The 14823-nt window shown below is 34.6% G+C and overlaps 1 protein-coding gene across 1 annotated transcript; it reads right to left on the reverse strand.

Annotated features, from left to right (window-relative positions):
• Positions 1-5118: 5118 nt before the first annotated feature.
• LOC131164969 (uncharacterized) lies at positions 5119-13214 on the reverse strand. The gene is made up of 10 exons (XM_058122543.1): positions 13019-13214; positions 9275-9491; positions 8726-8883; positions 8468-8613; positions 7996-8058; positions 7807-7899; positions 6685-6846; positions 6422-6528; positions 5883-6055; positions 5119-5780 (listed from the first exon to the last, which is right to left on the reverse strand). The coding sequence occupies exons 1-10, from the start codon at positions 13122-13124 to the stop codon at positions 5515-5517; spliced, it is 1491 nt and encodes a 496-aa protein (XP_057978526.1). The 5' UTR covers positions 13125-13214; the 3' UTR covers positions 5119-5514.
• Between the last annotated feature and the right edge of the window lie 1609 nt (positions 13215-14823).

Raw genomic sequence — 14823 nt, forward strand, 5'->3', positions numbered from 1 at the left:
AAAATTATAAGGGGACTCTAAATTGTATTAACTTTATTTATGGGGTGGTTTTAACATATTGATTATTTTAGTTATTATTTTTATAAACAAATTCAGTCGCAGTTTTAAAAATTATTCATTCAATAATTATTAATGATTAGAGAAGTTATTAATTTAATTAATGACAACAAAGAAATTGAGTCAATTATCATTGGTGTTTACAATAATTAAATTATAAATTTATGAGGAAGTTTCAAACTACTACTTAGACCTGGCAAAATGGATAAAAATCCGTCAATCCGAATCGAATCCAACCCGCTTAAATTAACTCATAACCGATATGCGCATTAAATGAGTCAAATATGGTTTGAATTTTTTTTATCTGCCTCTAAATGAGTCGGTTGGCGGATTTAGGGTTTTGTTCGATGGATGTCAACCTATTCGCTAACAACTAATGTTTAAATTCATTGATAATCTTTTATGCTCATGCTTATTAAACATCAAATCAATTAACATAAGTTCTATTGGTCAAGGCTTAACCCCGCACTCTCAACTCTTGCACTACTAAATGTGTCCCACATTCAAACTCAAACCAAAGTATTCAGTTTTTTTTTTTTTTTTGTGATAAAAACAAGTCTCTAAATTCATGCACTGAAAAGTAAAAAGAAAATAAAATTTATAAGCTTGTGATTAGTTATTAAATGTTTAACATATTACCAAATTATAATTTTAAAAATAACTCTAGTTATTGTGTTACAAAAAAAATTATTCATTGGATGGAAAAAAGAATTATATTAGGGATAAGAGTGACGGATTATCTGCCATCCGCCATAGATTATTTGACCCGAACCGCCATGCATAAATCCGCAACTTATTTGAGTCGGATATGGATTGTAATATCCCTCACCCAATAATCTGCCTAAATCACCACGGATTATCCAAACCAATCTACTTTACCAAGTCTACTACTAATGATTTTGTTTATGTGGATTTCCAAAATATTAATTGTTTTATTTATTACTTTATAAATTAATTCATTAATAGCAATTAGAAAAAGTATTGATAAACACATCATGCACACACGAATACACATAATGAAGGATTCTTTTTTTTTTTTCTCTCTCTCTTTGTTGTAGTATGTGGTTCATATCTAATGAAACACATGTACAGAAAAAAGCATGCTTAAAAAAACAAGGAAGCTGGTCTGAAGAAAAACCGTTGACGGTTTTTATAAGTACATCAACAATTACATCTATGGTTTCTTTTAGAAGCCAATTAGAAAGAAAATCATCGACAATTTGACATAGGTATATCGACGATTTCTTCTAGTGAAGAAAAACCGTCGATGGTTTTGTTCGGCATCAATTTTGAAATTTAAATTGGGACAATTAATAGGTTGGGGTGTGTGGGGGAAACACCCCCATGGTTCGATATAGGAGTTTTTTAGAAATTTTCTAATACCTCTGTACGTCTAGGGTTAGTATAAATTCAATGATGTAACCCTATTTTTGACAAAAGTGAATTTCAAGCACTGCTTGCTCTTGTGGACGTAGGCATTTTGCCGAACCACGTTAAATTTGTGTGTGTGTTTCTTATTTTCCTTATCTCTGTGTGTTACCGTATTATTCATAGTAATTTTTGCACCGCACGATCTCATTTTACACAACAATTGGTATCAAAGCCATAGGTTATGATGACTGGGATTTCTTTTGTGAAGTTCGACATGGACAAGTTCGATTGATCTGGAAATTCTGAATTATAGCAGAGGAGGGTCAAAGATTTGTTAGTGCAACAGGGCATGGTGAAGGCGTTATACAGAAAGCAGCTAGAAGACGTGGACAAAATTAGTTGGAAGGAACTAGAAGCGAAGGCTGTGGCAACTATCAGACTTTGTCTGGGTGATGATGTGATGTATCATGTCATGGATGAGGAATCACTGATGGCAGTTTGATTGAAACTAGAAAGTCGATATATGTCCAAGTTGTTGATGAACAAGTTTTATCTTAAGCAGCATCTGTATGGTCATAAGATGTTAGAGGGTTCGGATATGAACCAGCATATCAACGCGTTCAACCAGATCATTAGGGCAAGGTGAACTCTTTGATTGAGGGCTTGCTGAGTAAGGCGAGCGCCCTGATAGGCATTAGTTGTAGTCACGCCCAAGTTAAATGGGCAAGGTCATATAAGGTATCAAAGCACAGGGGCACTACATGTTATGAGCTTGTAATCTCCCCAATTCTCAGGAACTCTCACTTATAAATAATGATGTATGTGTGAGTATAGTCTATAAATGTATTAATAGTTGTTGTTGTTGATTAACAAATGGTTATATTTTGTACACACTAAACTCATCGGCCACAAACTGATGATAATTTATTTCGTCTTACTAAGAAGTGTCTCATCCCATCATGATCAATTATTTTTCTGATGCCTTATGGAGTATGATAGGAATCAGAGTAACGTAGTGGAAGCGTGGGTGAGACTAGATAGAGAGGTTTAAATAAATTGTTAAATTTGTTATTTGTGGTTTATCTTAGAATTTCCAAGGATGTATTAAATTTGTTATTGTAGATATTCTTGTAATAAAAGGTTTTTAGTACTCTGGTATATGAATATTGAGGTCTTCCGCTGTGTAATTATTTAGTATCAGAAATTTATTTTTAAATAATACTCCGGACCCCAGTTTTGGGTTTGGGGCATTACATGCATTGCTGCAGCGGCACGCCGATAGGTGGCAATGGCACTCCTTGTCCCAGTTCCCTTCGACTTCCACTTGGACCACCTTCCCTTCCCAGTTCCTTCCCACCTCGTAGTGCGCACATAGTTGGCGACTCGGCGGCACTCCCAATTCCTCGGTGTTGGTGTTGGTCTGATGTTCCCCAGTTCCCCGGCAACACTCCCCCTTCTCAGTTCGGTTAACTTTAATTTTAATTTTAATTCGGCTAACCGAATTACCCGACAATTCAGTTCGGTTGAGTACGATTCGGTTAAAGATACAAATTCGGTCGGTTTAGTTATGGGGTGGGGTTAACCAAATTTTTTCAGTTAATTCGATTAACTGACCAAATTGACCGAACCGACCGATTACACACCCCTAATGGTAGCAATAGATTTTAAGGACTATTGTTAGAAAATCTATTACAATTTTTGGAAGAAAAAATTAACAAATTTTGTTATTTAGGGCAAGTTGATGAAGTTTTTATTAAGGGGAAGTTTGATAAAATCACATACCTCAATTGAAAAGAGACAAATTGAGGGACTATGTGCCTTGAGCTTCAAGGAAATTGAGTGAGGAAGGAAGATTTAATAGGTGATTTAAAATAGGAAAATTAGGAAAAGGGAAAGTGAGAGGGCGAGTGAGTGGAAATGAGACTACGCATGGAGGGATTCTAGGAAGAAGCACAGATATAGCAAGCACGACTTATGCAATTTTCTTTTGTTTTAATCTGATCATAGAGAAAGGGAGGGAGAGAGGGGGTAGGATGTAAGCAATAGTAATTTAGCTCCTCACCCAAACGGGTCAGCTCAAGTGGTAAGGGGCGACTTGTGAATTTGGTTACCCTAAGATCATTGGTTCGATTCCCCCTTGAGGCATTATGTCGGTGAATTACTAGGAATGTATCAATGGACGGGCTTCTTTCACCTCCCAGATTTAGCGTCGCACCATAGTGTCCAAAGTGGCGTGATGACGATAGGAGTCCTTGAATTATAAAAAAGAAGTAATTTAGCTCCTCAACAACCAACCAATCATAAAATAGCTATATATTTTTAAAAATTAAAAAAAATTGAATTTAATATTTGTAGGCCTCTCAAGGGCATCTCTTTTAATATTATAGAATAGATTAATTATCAATTCCTTCCACGAGTCAACAATTACTTTCATAGGCATAAGCATCATTTACATGTATACCTTCTCTTTAACCATAGGATCCACCAAATCTTACTCCAAAGCAGAAGGAACAATAATAATTGAAGTTTTTAAGTGTCTTATATCCTTCAATCTAAAAAAAGAATTTTATGCTTTTAGTGGTGCTCTTAAGTTAATGATAATTTTAATAAATCTAAATTTTGAATGTTAAAAAACTTTTCTAATCACTATTTTAGAACTCAAATGATGATGTGTTGTGTGGCACTGCATTACAAGTGCTCGAGACGAGATGTTTATGTGAAAAATTTTACAATGTTTGCATATTTTACTTACTCTTTCAATTTGAAATTAATACTGATTAAAAGAGTGCATGATACACTAATACATCTCTTTTTATTAATCAACCTAACTTTAAAAATATATATATATATATATATATATATATATATATATATTAATAAAGAGCATATTTTTTTCAAAGATGCTTTTTACAAGAGAAACAAAGTTGATATGTAATGAGTAAATAATTCATCTTCTATTTCATATCTCGTTCCATCATTTTTAGGATTTAAATCCAAGATCTCTAACATAAAAGTCCCAAATTTTAACTGAAAATTTTATCACAAAAGAAATAGTAAAGTGATTCTACATAAAAATGCGTTTGAATATATATATATATATATATATATATATATATATATATATATATATATATATATATGGGTGTGTACAAGCATGTCTATTTGATTATATTTTATAAAGGATCATGTTCTCCAAAAACGTGGATTACCTTTTCCAGCCTATATGTTTCAAATCCCTTACCCTATTTTTGAAGAGATAATATATAATTATGTTAAAATTTAATCAAATCCATTCACATCCAAGTTTCGAAACCTTATTCCCAAATATTGCCTTGCTGATGTTGCTCGACATTGACATAACAATTATTCTTGTAACTTAATTGAGAAGTTCATTGGATGTTAGATTTCACAATCATATCTCGTCAACTAGCCATTCCAATAAGGTAATTACATCTCCCAAAGACTCACCTAATAAAAATAACAAGTTCAAGATTTTCAATGCAAAACTCATGATCTAATTAAGACAAAAAATTTATAAAATAATTTAAAACTTGATTACATGCATGCATATTCCTTGTAGTTAAATCTAAAACTTACCATGCACATCAATTTAATCCACCTCCCTTAATGAAGCAAAATCTGGAAATCAAATTTAAATTGGCAATCCCCTACCAAATAGAGCCAAACACATTTTCAAATGAAAAAATCATTAACAAATGCATACCCTAGTACATGGGGCCAGAACCATCACCTTCTGAAACATAGAAACGAAAATGGTGTAAATGAAATCCAAACCAGAGTACCTTTCAATTTCCCAAATCCAGGGATCAGCCTGCTCTGTAAAGTTACAGCATCCACAGTTGGAGAATTCCTCAATCCTATAGATACTGAGTGCCAACATGTGGACAATCAACGCCTAGAAACTTAGAAATGTCTTACGTGTAATCTTACAACAACATTGCTGCCATATTCATTTCAGCGAAACCGTGGAATTGGGTCAACAAAGATTTCAAAATCTTTGGCCGTTTCTTCCAAAATTTTCACCTGGCAGATGCGCTTTCAGCTTTGGAAATGAAAATGAGCTGTCTAAAACCATAGGAGCCATCTCCCGCGCTGGTGAGTCCTATCTGTGGAATCTCTGCTGGGACTTAAGGTGATTCTTTCTGCTTTGGAAACAGCCCATTTGGTGAAGTCGGGAGAAGAAACAAGACCTTCCAAGGCCTTTTTTGTCGACTCGCTCGTGAACTTCTCCCACTCATCCTTTGAGAATTTCCTTGTCTCAGGTGTACTGTGGAACGTAGAATAGTATGTCCCTGAATCTGACTGAGAAGCTGGCGGTGTCCTGGCCAAACCTGCAAAATAAATAGACAGCATATGACAGAAGCATGCTTACTAATGACACGATTTCCATTCTGTCTCATACCAATATACCAGATACAAAGATATTAACAGACCTTGAACAGAACTGCATGAAGCCAGGACAGAAGGTCTGTATCGAGGCCTAGGGAAATTGATGTCTGCGGACCTTTGAACCTTGTACATATATTCATCATGAGGATCTTCTAATAAGGATGAATCTGGAATATGAGACCTTCTGCGGCTGCTCTTGGCTCCTTTGAATAAACTCCTGCCAATAAGAAATCACAAATGTCTTGCATCTCAAAACTGAAAACACAAACTGAAACCAGAGAAATATCATGTAAAACAGTATATATTTTCCAGAAGCTACAGCCAAAAGTTATGAAATTGAAACCAGACACAAACTCATAAAGCTAGGTCAGTTGTCACACATTTTCCAGATTGGCTCCAAAATTTATGTTTGTGAAAAGCAGGAAAGGAGATTCTAAATGACTGGATCTGTGTCATGTTTTTCTGCTTGAAGATGGTACTAAATTAATGCATTGTGGTTGAGGGCTTAAAGAGAGAGATTGGAGCATATATAGGTGTAATTAAAGAGAGTGATTATGCCCTGAAATTATAAAAGCAAAGTCACCTATACAATCTGCGGAGGAATCTCAATCTGGTAAGTCTCCTCAACATTGTTGAAACCAGTATTCCACACAGCAAAGCTTCAGCTGCCAACAGGGGATCCAGAGTACTCTGGAAACCACATCAACTTTATCAAACTGGTCATCATATGTACAAAAATGAAACTCAAGACTCAAAAACCACACGACGGGCTATGGATAACTGAAAATTGCTATTGGGACGACTAAAAATGCTTCCAGGATTAATTATGAAAAATATATAAATAACCTGAAGAATCATAATTGCACCCAGTATTCGTATGGACCAAGCAACAAAAAGGGCTGTGCTTATATCAATTGATCCATCTTCTGCAAGTACAAATTTGCGGACAAACCAGAAGCCCAACCAAGCTCCAATCAGAAAAAAAAAAGCCAGCATGAATATTGCCAACTGCAGGTTACAAGATAATAGGCACCGCCATCAGTTACCACCCAAAACCAACAGCATATGATTCACAAATCACAACTAAATGACATCCAACTGCCAAAACCTAACACCACAAATTAAAAGTAAAAATGCCAGTAACATGCAGCACACACAACAAAATAATCAATTAAGAGGAAAATTAGAAGCAAAATCCATAATATAGTGACTTCTATTCAACTAAAACAGATCCTTTGCAGATGAATGGGAAGATTCTACAACAGAAAAGAAGGCATTCCATTTGTTCCATAATTTTTTGCAATGGCAGCCTTTAGCAATTTTTGACATAAAGCCTGCCTGACACTATACCAATGCTTCAAAAATAATGAATAATGTATCTAATGTAGGCAACTAAAAGAGCAACCTTCACTGATTTAAAACATATTATCCCCCCCCCCCCCCCCCCCAAAAAAAAAAAAAAAAGGAACTTGTCAATTGTCATAAAAAGATTTTAAACAAAACCAAAATGCTTTTAGCCAGATTACAACATACCGTTTCCATGTTAATTGCAACTAAAAAAGCTTGATGCACACACCATTTATGCCAATGTATGAGTTATAGTATAGATAAGTCATTGCTCAATGATAGCTTTGCCATGCTTTAATTTCCAATGAAGACAGAACCATCAGTATTTAATTTTAAACTAAAAGCAGTCAATAGTTTAAGAAAATAGGGCCAAAATAAGGGGTAAAAGGCAAGGAAATAAAGTACTAATTTCCAATATATTGATAGAAGAAGAGAGAACCTGGAAGTTCAATGCTCACATTTGCACTCTCACAATAATAACTTAAGCATGGTTTCCCAGCCAACATGACCAGATGGAAAGAACACATAATGGAAGGAATCTAGAATATTGACCGAAGAGTGTACCCCAATAACAAAAATAGAAGGGTAATTTTTGAAATAAATTATACAGAACTTACATACAGGATAGTACATGTCTTCGCCAATTCCTATCTCCACAAGTACTGAACGCAAAAATCTAGGCAAGTACTGGAGGAGAAAAGATCCCAAACCAACCTGAACAAAATGTTAAATAAGATTTACATCAAATTCCTTTCACATAAAAAAAAAGATACACAGAACAGAGGAAACTGGCACAAGGTCGATACTTACAAAAGATGAATACAAAAAAATAGCGAGTGAATTTTTTCGACCAGTTGGTAGTAGCCTCATCCCCTGTCAATAACCCATACCACTCAAAATAAAAAAAATAATTCAGGTTTAACCAAATATAAAAATGCGGCATTCTCCTAAGCATGCGCACAACAACTACAATCACAAGTTTAAGTACCAGAGCTGCCTGCTAAGAATATACAAGTTCCACAGTTACGATAAAAATAAGTTCCGTACCACTATGGCAGCTGTAGTCTTCAAGTTACTTGTACTATTACAACTAATGATAGTGAAAATAATTGTGATAAGGATGTAAAGAAAGGCAAGAAGAAGAAGCCCAAGTCACTTCAAAAGCTGTATCAGTTAGATCTAATTTTTTATCAACTACAAACCAGAGTTTCTTTTCCTATTCAACAAATCTAAAATTTCTAGATAGAAGTTTATTCAAACTATCAGCAATGTAGTGTACAACCTGAAAAAGGACCATCAATGTAACCAGGATGACCCCAACTGCCATTGCACTGCTATAGTAGAAAGCGAGGGACTTGCTCAAAGAGGATGCCAACATGATCATAAGTATTCCCACGACCAAAAATATTATGCGATATGAGTAAAATTCTGCAAAACAAATGTGTAAAACAAATGAATTAAGTTACTAATGTGTCTGTCATACAAAAGGACTGGAATTGGCAAATCGGGGAATCATCCACAGTTCAGACATGAATCTCACCTTCTTCAACGGACACCTTGACAGTTCCTAAGGATGAGCCAGTCATCCGTATATCTAAAAGCTTGTGGTCAAAAGGTGACATGGGCCGAACCCACAAACCCTTGGTAAGTTTCTCCCACTGGCCTTCAGGACACATCCCTATCCCGAGAGACATGTTCCTATGCAGCAAAAATGATACTAAGTAAATGATGCCTAACTTTGAAATTTTACTAAATGCTTCAATAGTTGGTGTCAAAAAGTTCTATTATTTCATGCTATATTCCTGAGTGGAAAATCCTCACTACAAAAACCTACTCATTTCTTCTTTGAGATCAGAACAGGACAGTATCATATGGAATTATGGATTTGTATGTAATTTAAACAGAACTACCATTTGTATTGTAGAAGCATACAACTACGAGAAATTGGCATGTATAATCACCAAAATATTTTACTAGTCATATAAAAGAATTCTTCATTTCGTAAACCAAAAAATTCTTCTAACTTTTTCTCTTTAACGGCATCTAACATCCTTCCTTGTCGGAGGTGGAAAAAATAGTATGGGCTCACCTATGGAAACAAATCTCAACATTTGATGCACAAATGGTTGAATTAGTTGGCAAAACCTTTACCCTCACTGAATGAGCAAACTTCTTCAGACCTTTGAGCCTCGGCAATCCATGAATTTGAACCCTTTCACAGACCATTGAAGTGCCAAACTTAGTACCTGGAGAATTTTCAACCATCAAGCTAGGAGATAGCTGCAGTGCAGTGGACTCAGCAATAGCTGCAAAACCCCAAAAATAAAGTTTAAATGAGAGCAGAAATATCGCTCATGAAAAAGGAATTAGCATCATCCACAAGACTATACACCTCTTCTCAACAATGTGATGGGGTGATCGCATACTGTCATTAGTCAATATTCAGCCAAGATTCGAAATTCATCAAGAATAAGAATATACACAAAGAAGATGAGAATTCCTCACATAACAAAAGAAAACCAAAAACAAAAGCTACTACAAATTAAATCAAAAAATGCAGAGTTTGTTTGGTATCATTTCTCTTTGCTTTTGTGTTATCGTTTTTGTATAGTGACAAAACAGATTATTTATGTTGCCAATATTCTATTTCTATTGTTGGTTTTCAATTGCTCTACTAAAAAACTGAAAACTAAAATTTATTGTTTTTTATTTGCTATGACAACCTATTACCAAAATACTTTAATATGCAAAATTAACTTTTGTGAATTGAATCATTCATTTTATAAATAATTTTAAATTAAAACTAACTGACATATAATTAAAATAAAGATCCATAAATTTTCTAAAAAAAATTTAAAAATAGATAGCAAGTCATTTAAATAAATAGGGCAAAAGACATTAACCTCCCCCGAGGTTTGACAAAAAGACACTGATCTCTCCTAAAGTTTCAAGAATTCCAGATACCACCCATGAGGTTTTCCAAAAAGACAAAAACCTCCTCACGTATTTTGTAAAAAGATAAATCTTTTGAGGGAAGGTTTGTGTCCTTTTGGCAAACCTTAGGAGAGGTTTATGTTATTTTTGAAATTTCAAGGGAGGTCAATGAAATTTTTGAAACCTCAAGAGAGGTCCCTGTCTTTCTGTCAAATCTCAAGGGAGGTAAGTGTCTTTTGCCCAAATAAATATTATCACAAGTTTTCAATTTCCATTAACAATATATTGTTCTTGTAGCACTAAAATGTGAGTTTTGAAAAATAATAGTTAATTAAAATAATTATAACAATTTCTATTATTATTATTATAAAATTTTTAATATATATTTTTTTGTATTTTTATTATCTAAATCAGTGTTTTGAAAGGCGTTTTCAGGGGGCGTTTTGGAAGAAAAACGCACCAAGGCGTATGTGCAAAGGCGAAACTCCACGAATGCATACACCTCAGCCAAAAAACGACGCCTTTTTACGCCTCATATGAAATGTGTATGTCTTTTGGTATCCTGGGTTAAAACACAATTCTATAAGTCCAAACCCAAAACACACTAAAAACCTATCCTCCCTCTCTTTCCCGCGAAGCTTTTTCTCCTCTGCTCTGTCGGCAAAGCCCGACAAAGCCTTTGCCCTCTCTTCGAAGCCTCGACGAAGCTTGGCGAAGCCACTGCTCTCTCTTGAAGCCTCGACGAAGCTCAACGAAGCCTCTGCTCTCTCTTACGCTTCGAAGAAGCCTTTGCTCGAAGCTCGAAGCCTTTGCTCTCTCTTACGCCTCGACGAAGCCTCTGCTCTCTCTCTCTCTCTCTCTCTCTCTCTCTCAGTCTCTGTCCGGCAGGATATTATTTTTACAATCAACCAGAGTTGACTAAATGAATATTAAAAATTATTCCCATTTTCTCATAATAGTTGGGTTCAAGGCTGGAGTTCAGCCATCTCCCAAACAGCCCCTTAACAGCTGGAGAAATTTGCAATTTGGCTTTTTTTCATCTGTTTGAAAACTTATGTTATGGTTTATTTTTAATACTTAAGAATCATATTTTTATTTTTTTCTCCATTATTCTAACATTTTTCTCATTTTTATACTATATATATATATATATATATATATTATTTATTAATTATTTTAAAAAATACAATCCCAAAATGCTTACGCCTCAACGCCTTGAGGCTTACGCCTCACCTCGCAGAAGGTAAAACGTGTCGTCTTACGCCTTCGCCTTTTAAAACATTGATCTAAATCATACTTTTTAATTGTTATTTTGATTCAAGGACAAAAATGATCATTAGTTTCAATTAAGTTTTTAACTTGTATTAGTTTTATAGATATTAACAAAACAAATTGCTAGTTTTTATTTTTATTTTTAGTGATTGTTTTTGGTTTTTAGTTTTCGTTTACATAATTTTTCACAATAATACCAAACGGCCTCTAAGCTAAAAGGACCAACCGATTATGCTAAATATCAGAGAAGGTGATACTACCAAAACTCCCAATACAGAACACCCACAATGATGCTAAAAAAACAATCCCATCCTAAATAAGATCTCTAGGTGAAATCAGGGAAAATCCAACTATTCCCCTCCAACCAGATTACTCAAATAGCCGCAAAGGCAACCCACTACCACAAAATCTTTTGCCTTCTCCTATATCCCAAAAGCCAACAAAAACAACCACCAATAAATCCTCCAAAACTAAGGCTGGAGACAACACTCTCTCGACAAACAAAAGATATGTATTCCATAAAAACCAAGCCACATAGCAATAAAGAAGTAAATGCGCAGGATCCTCACTAATTGCATAACATATAACATAGGCAAGGGAAAAGGGCCATGTGAAGAGTAGTACATAATCATAATTTCATTTCATCAAGGTTAAGTAAATTTTCCTCAAACTAATCAGATACATCCTCCAGGGTGTATTTTCAAGCAATTTTGTGCCATACTAGCCCTACTGCATTCTATTAAGTAAAATAGCTTCCTACAACGCTGAAGCAAACAAATATCTGCCTTATTCAATAAGCCTGACACTAATTAGCAGGCACAGTAAGCACCTAGTTAAGTGATGCAGTTTGTTGTTTGACAGAAATCACTGCTCATATTGCTGCTAAAATTCAAAGCCAGCGACTCCAACATTAACTAATCAGCACACATAACCTAATATGCATACATCCCGTGCTACCAATTGCAATGGGCTCATCCAAGATACCCAGTTGCACAACGTAGTATGCTGACGTTAAACATGAACACAAAATCTATTCTTTTTTTTTTTTTTTTTGAAATAGCACCAAAGAATGACTTTCTTTCTGCTAAGAAACCAGTAGACAAGAAAAGCAAACGACCAAAAATCTAGCACTAAAACTTCAAATTGCGTTTCACTTTCTTTTCCTTAGTTTTCTCCGTGGCCGAACAGCACCAAAGAGAAAACAAGAACAACGAAACTCATCACAACGGTAAAAGCATCAAAATAATAATCGACAATCACCACATCATTTATTTCGTTTCTTTTTTCTTTCATTGAGGAGCCCAGATATCTAAAATTCTTATTAGGGAAAACAAGAATAACAGAACTCATTACAACAGTAAAAGCGTCAAAGTAATAATCGAAACTTCCCACATCATTTCACTCCAATTCTTTTCTTTCTTTTCTTTTTTATTCCATTCCGGAGCCGAGATACCTAAAACGCTTAAGAGGAATTTCAATTACATGAAAAATCATTACCGTAAGAAACAAAATCTAAAACCCTAGATTCAGAAGTTAATCATTTGGACGGCTCCAATCAAAACCCCACGGTAGATTTAACCTCAGGTAAGCAAAATTCAGATCATTGAGCTGTAAGAACAGAAAATACCTAGAGAAAGTTCTCCGGCTGAGACGACGGAAAATGGAATCAAAAGTTGAAAGAGAAGAGACCACAAAATGTAAGCAGAGACTCGTACGAAGTTCGCAGTAGCCATTGCAGCGCGACTCGAGTCGGACGGGAAAGGCGCGAGTTGAAAATACAGGAAACCGAGGGGGCATTTCTGCTATTTTCTCTTACTAAGGAAACTATTGGGCCGGGCCGGGCCGGGCCGGGCTGGGGGGCGCTGCCGAGCCCAGCTTATTCGGAAGGTTTCCTCATTCGGCCTGCAATAAGCTTAGACAGAATAACTAATCCCGTCGGACCCGGCTTTACGGGTTTTCACATTTCTAGTGAAAATCCTTCTTAAAGAGGGAAAAATGGATAGTGACAAAAATTAAAATGTGTTATGAAATATAGATGTATGTCCACATGTCAATTATGAACCTCATCCATACATCTATACTAATTCGTGTCTCATGTAAACTTGTCTCATATGTTTATACTAATAAAGTGTGTGTCACCTCATCTTCCATTTCTTAGATTTTCTTCTTAATAAATCTTTAGTTATTCATATTGTCCTATAAAAAAGGACCCTCCCCTTCTCATTTGGGACATACATTTGATGCTTTCATGTAAGTAGACATATAGTGAGGATAAAAGAAAAAGAGAGATAAAATGAAGAAGTGATAAAAAGAAGATAAAGATATCAATTATAAAGTGAGGAAATGATAAAGAAAAGATAGAGATATCACTGAAAAAGTGAAGAAGAGATAAGAAGAAGATAGAGATATCTTGTATAAGACCGGTTCCATATCGTATTGTAATTTCTTCTGTGATAGTGAAGTTTTGATCCCATCCGCCCGTGAAGTAGGCATAGCCGAACCACGTAAAATTCCTGTCTTGTCTCTATTTATTTTTTATTTATTTTCTACATCTTTTATAACACGTTATCAGCACAAGATTCTAACCAACTAGCATATTTATTTAATTTTCATTTAACTTACGAGACTCTAACTGACTGATATATTTCTATATATTTATACCGCCTTAATGGACAATTTTATTTCTGTACCGCTTATATACAAATATATTTAAACTACCAATAAAGACATGGTAAAATAGTTCTCTTGAAGAGGCTATATATATATACTTAAATCTTCCGTATATATATCTCTCGAAGAGATAGTTCTCTTGAAGAGGCAATATATTTAAATTTCTTATCTACATATTTAATCTTTTGAAGAGATAGACCTCTTGAAAAAGCTATATATCTAATGTCCAGAAGAGATGGTAACTATTTACCTCCTAAAGAGGTGAAACATTTATTCTCGAGATGAGGTAGTATATTTAACTTCCGAAAGATGAGGTAAATTATTACCCAATTTAATATTGAAAAACTGAAATCATACTCCTGAAAAGTACGAATTGAGAAAAATAAAATAATGCTTTTGAAGAAACATATTTAAGTACCCCGGAAGAGTGGAAATAATATTATATTATTGTCTTAGCTTTATTTTATTTTTTATATTTTTTTTCTAAATTACCTTATTATTATTAATTTATTTAAATATCGAACCTAAGCAAAGTTGAATTTGTTCCCCTTGATATTAAAGGCAACAATTTTTTATCATGAATTCTTGATGTTGATATCCATCTAAATGCAATAAACTTGGAAAACATTATTTTAGATAGAAATACCACATCCCTACAGGATCACACAAAAGTTATGATCTTCCTCCGTTATCATTTAGATGAAGAATTAAAAACTGAATACCTCACTGTTAACGACTCATTTATCGTATGAAAAAATTTAA

This window comes from Malania oleifera, chromosome 1 (genome assembly GCF_029873635.1).
Source record: "Malania oleifera isolate guangnan ecotype guangnan chromosome 1, ASM2987363v1, whole genome shotgun sequence".
In the NCBI taxonomy this organism is placed as follows: Eukaryota; Viridiplantae; Streptophyta; class Magnoliopsida; order Santalales; family Ximeniaceae; genus Malania; species Malania oleifera.

Coding starts and splice junctions, on each gene's coding strand:
- LOC131164969 (XM_058122543.1), bottom strand. CDS start 13,124: ATGGCTACTGCGAACTTCGTACGAGTCTCTGCTTACATTTTGTGGTCT. Junction 8,884..9,274: donor GTTGAGATTTGTTTCCATAG/GTGAGCCCATAC, acceptor TTTGCTGCATAG/GAACATGTCTCTCGGGATAG. Junction 8,614..8,725: donor CAAGGTGTCCGTTGAAGAAG/GTGAGATTCATG, acceptor TTTGTTTTGCAG/AATTTTACTCATATCGCATA.